Source organism: Nyctereutes procyonoides, unplaced genomic scaffold (genome assembly GCF_905146905.1).
Source record: "Nyctereutes procyonoides isolate TBG_1078 unplaced genomic scaffold, NYPRO_anot_genome, whole genome shotgun sequence".
Taxonomy (NCBI): Eukaryota; Metazoa; Chordata; class Mammalia; order Carnivora; family Canidae; genus Nyctereutes; species Nyctereutes procyonoides.
This window is the reverse complement of record NW_026575139.1, coordinates 29056501-29062606: the sequence shown is the minus strand read 5'-3', so window position 1 is coordinate 29062606 and position 6106 is coordinate 29056501. Positions and strand designations below refer to the sequence as shown.

The window sequence follows — 6106 nt, the reverse complement described above, 5'->3', positions numbered from 1 at the left end:
CTCTTCGGGGTGTCTCAAAAAAATATTCAGATAAAAAAAAGGGAGTGTCATCTGCTCTAGCGTTATCAGCGACGAACAGCACTGGGCGGCCTACTTGGAGCAAACGCCAAGCGCGGCCCTTCCAGCGCCGGGCCCCTGACGGCCGCGCCAGACGCCAATCCCCGCCCCTCGGCCCCGCCCCTCGCGGGTGCAGGGCGCCGCGGCGGTCCCCGTGAAGGAGCCCCGGCCCCGCGTAAACTTCCGGCTCCGCGGAAATTTCCCTCCCCGGGTCCGACGGGGAGGGCCCAGGGGCGGTCCCGGAAGTGACGCAGGGGCGCGCCCTCCATTTTGTGGAAGGCAGGAGCAGCTAAGTGCGTCAGTTGTGGAGAGGCGTAGACGATTTTAGTCCGGGTCTGCGGGGAGGCAGACAGCTCCGTCGCAGACTACGGACCTCTCTGGTCTCAGCTGCCAAAGATCCTGTCCGGTAGGTGAGTGGCTCACTTTGAGGGAAAGGCTTCTCGGATCGAGGCTTCTTCATGGCCGCTCAGATCGCGAGTGGCCAGGGCTGCTCTCTTTGCGGAGGACGGCGTCCAATGAGCGCAGTTTATTCGAGGTGGGCGCTGGGGCACGTCTCCCTTTGGGTGTCGTTTGAGGGGGAACCGAAGGTGGAAGGGCGGTCCTGGTTCTGGTGGTTGATACACAGGGGTAGTGTGCCCCTCCCCGTCTCCTTACCTCTTCACTACCGAACCCCCCCGAGTATCGGGCCGAGACCTTTGCTCGGGGTGCGGTCAGGGCCTTCTGCGGGCGGGCACATGACTCCGGAACTGTGGAGTCCGGGGAGGGGGGAGGGAGAAGGGAGAAGGGCGTTTGGCACGCGCGGCTGTCCCCACCGCTGGCTCCGCCGCCGCCATTTTGTGGCTGCCAGCGTCCGCTCGCCGCCGTCTGCGCAGGCGCGGCGGTGGCGTCGCGAGATTCCGGCTTCCACCCGCTGTGACGTTCCTGGGAGGCGGCGACGCGCGCGCGGCCAGTCGCCATTGGGCTGGCCTTGCGAAGGGCGGGGTCGGCTCCGCCCGCACTTCTCGGCCTTTCCTAACTGCGGCAGATGGGAGGGGGCCAGAAGAGCCGGGGAGAGAGTGCGGCTGCGCAGTTCCAGAGGCGGCAGTGGGCGTTGCGGTTGCTGCGGTCTGGGCCCAGGGAAGGATCGTGTTGGGAGCCGAGTTTTAATTTTGTCTGCAAGGGACCTGGCCTAATAAGAGGCACTCTTGGCAATCTTGTTTATAACATCACCGGGTAAACATTTTATTTTATGCCGTTTATGTTTTTGACCCCTTGACCAGGCATTCTTTCGACATTCACTGGTATTGTCTCAATTGAATTATTTTGTAACAGAAAATAATAGCCGGACACCATGAGCGGCTGTCGAGTATTCATCGGGAGGCTAAATCCAGCGGCCAGGGAGAAAGACGTGGAAAGATTCTTCAAGGGGTATGGACGAATAAGAGATATTGATCTGAAAAGAGGCTTTGGGTTTGTGGTAAGTATTGACCGTTGGTGGTTTAGAACTACTGTTAAGTCGGTAAAGATCTTGATAAGTAGTGTCTTGGTTTCCACTGAAGTTCAGGTAGGGTATTTTTAAGGGATAAAAGAACCTCGCTGTTGGAGGGAACCACTCCTGATCACTTCTCAGTTCAACTTGTGTACGTGGCACTGTTCTTAAGATACTCATCCTGCCACAAGGTTTTAGTGATTTTTAATATGTTGTAGAACACGCTTTAGAGCCACGTTAAGCACTGTTTTTTCATGTTTACGTATTAGGAATTTGAGGATCCCAGGGATGCGGATGATGCTGTATATGAACTTGATGGAAAAGAACTCTGCAGTGAAAGGTGAGAAAGTTAGTTTTGTGTAACTATTTAGGACTGTAAGATAGACAGCTGGGTTATTTCAAAGTAGATCTCACGTGCATTGGGTGGATAATAAAGCTTTTTTTTTTTCCCCACCTCCCTGTAGGGTTACTATTGAACATGCTAGGGCTCGGTCTCGAGGTGGACGAGGTAGAGGACGCTATTCTGACCGTTTTAGTAGTCGCAGACCTCGAAATGATAGACGGTATGTGATGGATGGTGTATGGCTGCTTTGAACAATCATTACTTCAGGAGGAGTTTTTAATGTTTAAGAACCATTAGCAATAGGTGACTCGGAAACTTACCGTGTAATCATTTCTATCATTCTTACGTTGGTCCACTGTTCCTGATTAACGTGTGTAGTAAGTTGTATAAGTAATTCAGAGAAGCTTGATGGAAGTCATTCGAATGACTTGTTCTTTCTGATTGCTTGAACTTGCCCACAGTCGAACACAGTAGGTGCATACTGCTGCATTTCTTCCATTGTGAGTACTCATTTTCTTCCTCAGAAATGCTCCACCTGTAAGAACAGAAAATCGGCTTATAGTTGAGAATTTATCTTCAAGAGTCAGCTGGCAGGTTTGTTGAAACACAGTTTTGAGCTATTTTAATGTGGCTTTTTAAAAATTAATGGGTAGTTAATGTTTTATTATGTTTTATTAAAAGTAATTTTATATTTAATTAAATTAATGGATTTAATTGTAATTTTAAATTTTTAGTTAAATGTAATTGGGGGATATTTTCAAGTTTTAATATTAGTGATCAAATGTTTAATGTTTTGAGGATATTTTTTCTTGTTTTTTAAAATCAATTTTAACCAAATATTAAACCCTTTATTTGCCAGCCTATCTGTGTCGTTGGCCTTATGACGAGGAGTGCCTGTGGGTTATCCTAATCGTTGTCTTGGTCACTCTTGGTTGGGCCTGGTTGACTTTGCCAGTCAGCTCCTACAGTGATCAATTGGCCACCTCTAGATCTGTGTTTGCCGGTCTAGACGTAATCGGTGCACTTACTTGAAGTGCCAGGTTGCAGCGATCCCAGAGCGTTGATAACGTGATCTGATCCCTAAGTTGAGAGCTGTCTTCCTGTAACGCTTCCGAATAAGAGGTCCTGGTCGAAAAGAGTTGAAAGATACGAAATTAGGTGGTCGTTGGAATCCTGATCGCAGTAAAGTGGTCCTTGGTAACTGCACAAGAGTAGAACATGTCTGCATCCGCCAGTAGTCTGCTAATAGGGAGGGCTGTGCGATTAAAGGCTTCCATCGATTGGGTAGTGTCCTTCAAGTGGGTGGCGAAGAGCCAGTCGGGCATATGTCATGAAGGTTTCTCCGACCGATTAATGGTTTGCTGCTTGACTAGCCTAGGGAAATAATAATAAAGGTAAAGTAAACTTTTTTAATGACATATGGGGCACAAAATAACTGGTGTCTTGTAAATGTTCTGTTTTTTTTAAATATAAAATTTCTACTTTAGTCTTTACTTTTAAAATATGTACTGTTTCTTTTTGTTTTGTTTTTGTTTTGTTTTGTTTTTTTTTTCTTTTGTATTGAGCTCAATATAGACTAATACTACTTTAATGTTAAAATCTGAATTTCTTCTGGCATTTTGCTTAAAAGCAATATGCTCTTTGCTTATTTCGTGCCCTGGCATAGTTAATTTTTGAATTCTGATAGAATACAAGTGTGGTAAATGCCATGTTTGTACTTTATCTAACATCTTCTCTTCCAGTAGTCTTGTTTTTTATACAATGTGGTTGTTTGTGTGTCCGGTTTCCTTTTCTTTGCTTGACATAATTGTCTTGTGTTAAGGATCTCAAAGATTTCATGAGACAAGCTGGGGAAGTAACCTTTGCGGATGCACATCGACCTAAATTAAATGAAGGGTGAGTGTGTACTGAAGATCCATAGCCTTTTAAAATCTGCTGAAAATGTTACTGTGAACGTTTTCTGAAAACTTAGAATTTGTACATGCTAGAGTGCAGTGGTACTCAGTCGAGGATGAATTTGCTCTGTAGGAGGCATTGAACCACATTTTTAGTTGTAACTGGTTGAGGGTGCTACTGGCTTCTTGTGTGTTAGAGGCCAGGGATGCTGCTAAATAAACATCAACAATGCATAGGAAAAGCCCTCCACAGCAAAGAACTATCTAGCTTAAAATGTCAGCGGTTTGAAGGTCAAGAAACTTTATGCTGTTATCAAGATCTAAGAGTCTTAATACAGTAGTAGTAAAAGGTACATAGAAAAGGTAATGTAGCTACTTGGATTGCTATGTGTAGTTTGAGACCAGACTACCAGATGTATATGATTTGACAAATGGTTTTTTTTTTTTTTTTTCCCATTGTAGGGTGGTTGAGTTTGCCTCTTATGGTGATTTAAAGAATGCTATTGAAAAACTTTCTGGAAAGGAAATAAATGGGAGAAAAATCAAATTAATCGAGGGCAGCAAAAGGCACAGGTATCTAACATATTTAAGAAAAAGTTTTAGTTAGTGGGTTTGTAGGGCCTGCCACTTACGTTGTATTTTGTTTTTTGTTTTCCTTCCTAGTAGGTCACGAAGCAGGTCTCGTTCCCGGACCAGGAGTTCCTCTAGGTCTCGTAGCCGATCTCGTTCCCGGAGTCGCAAGTCTTACAGCCGGTCCAGGAGCAGGAGCAGGAGCCGGAGCAAGTCCCGTTCTGTTAGTAGGTCTCCTGTGCCTGAGAAGAGCCAGAAACGTGGTTCTTCAAGTAGATCTAAGTCTCCAGCATCTGTGGATCGCCAGAGGTCCAGGTCCCGATCCCGGTCAAGGTCCAGATCAGTTGACAGTGGCAATTAAACTGTAAATAACTTGCCCTGGGGGCCTTTTTTAAAACAAAACAAATTCCCAAACCATACTTGCTAAAAATTCTGGTAAGTATGTGCTTTTCTGTGGGGGGTGGGGTTTGGAGGGGGGTTGGGTTGGGCTGGATATCTTTGTAGATGTGGACCATCAAGGGGTTGTTGAAAACTAATTGTATTAAATGTCTTTTGATAAGCCTTCCGCTCACATTTTTGTGAATGTCTGAAGTGTATAGTTTGTGTATATTGAGAGAGCTCTTTTATAACTAAAGCAAATTTAATTTTTTTGTACTAGAAAAGATTTGAACATTTTAGTTCTTGGTTATTCAAATATGTTAATTCAGAATTAGTTTAATGCCTCAATTAAACTAATTAATAGCTTTGGACATTTAAAAGAGCTCTAATTTTGCTTGTACATAAAGGCTTGAGTTTTCCTTGTTAAGGGTTAAGGGTGTCCTCCCACCCACCCTTTAACAGCTGCCTGACAAAGACGTTAAAGCAGCTGTTGTTATTGATAATAAAAGATTATAAAATTGCTTTTGTCTGTTTATCTGAAGGATGTATGCTCGTTATTCCCTACCCACCTATGTTCAATACATTTAAAATGCCTGGTAGAGAATCCTGGAGTTTGGTGGATTTTTAAAGATTTTTTTTTTGAAATTTAGATCTTAATCTTCTTGGCCATTTCCAGGCTGGTCGAAACAAGGGCAGAGAAGTCTGAGAACTATTGAAAATGATAGTTCAAGTTTCCTGCCTGTGACCCTACCATGCTTTTTCCCTGTATTACTTAATCATATTGGCATCAGGTTATTTAGGCTTCCATAGCCAAGAGAAGAATAATTTGGGAAGCAAATTGTAAAAGTGAATGTTTTATGCTTATTTTAAAGGTTGTAATACCATTTTGAAGGTTAGAGATGATCTTACAAAGTCAGTGCGCAAGTATGCTTGAAGAGGTTGTGCGTGTTTTTTTTCTTTGAACGATGAGCTGTGGATGTGAGAATATGTTAAGGGGAAACTTGAATAAGAAAAGTGTTTACGGTTCTATATCTATCTTTGTTCTGGGATCCCTGTACCTTTAGATAATGAGCTTTATTACTGTCTCTTCTAGTCTTCCCAGAGACTGCTTAGATTTTCTTAGTCTTCTATGGGAATGCTAGGTTGGATAGATGTTTGGTATCATGAGTGGTGTGTAGTAGCCAGATACCATTATAAAATATCTTCCCTTATGTTCACTGAATCTTCACAACTTCCTTGTACATAATCATCATTGTACGTGAGAATTCAGGGCCAAAGAAGAGCAGCACGTAAATGGTGGACTGGTATTGGAATTGAGGAACTCTAGTTTCCCAGAACCTTAAAACCACATTTTCTATTCATGTATACTAATCTGCCCTAGCTTTTAAGGGATTT

The 6106-nt window shown here is 43.9% G+C and overlaps 1 protein-coding gene across 5 annotated transcripts; it reads left to right on the top strand.

Annotated features, from left to right (window-relative positions):
• Window positions 1-307: 307 nt before the first annotated feature.
• On the top strand, window positions 308-5232 carry SRSF5 (serine and arginine rich splicing factor 5). 5 transcript variants are annotated; one of them, XM_055303972.1, is made up of 8 exons: window positions 308-463; window positions 1369-1513; window positions 1795-1865; window positions 1990-2088; window positions 2393-2462; window positions 3691-3764; window positions 4226-4336; window positions 4427-5232. In XM_055303972.1, exons 2-8 carry the CDS (start codon window positions 1388-1390, stop codon window positions 4692-4694), a joined length of 819 nt encoding a protein of 272 aa, XP_055159947.1. In that variant the 5' UTR covers window positions 308-463; window positions 1369-1387; the 3' UTR covers window positions 4695-5232. The 5 variants fall into 5 exon arrangements, with proteins under 5 accessions (XP_055159947.1, XP_055159945.1, XP_055159946.1 ...); XM_055303970.1 differs by having other exon boundaries at window positions 315-467; XM_055303971.1 differs by having other exon boundaries at window positions 459-592.
• The last annotated feature ends 874 nt before the right edge of the window (window positions 5233-6106 follow it).

What these genes read in the sequence shown, in the direction of transcription:
- SRSF5 (XM_055303972.1), top strand. Translation starts at nt 1,388, where the DNA reads ATGAGCGGCTGTCGAGTATTCATCGGGAGGCTAAATCCAGCGGCCAGG. An exon ending in CGACCTAAATTAAATGAAGG is followed by an intron (nt 3,765 to 4,225) that starts GTGAGTGTGTAC and finishes TTCCCATTGTAG; the next exon opens with GGTGGTTGAGTTTGCCTCTT. An exon ending in GAGGGCAGCAAAAGGCACAG is followed by an intron (nt 4,337 to 4,426) that starts GTATCTAACATA and finishes TTTCCTTCCTAG; the next exon opens with TAGGTCACGAAGCAGGTCTC.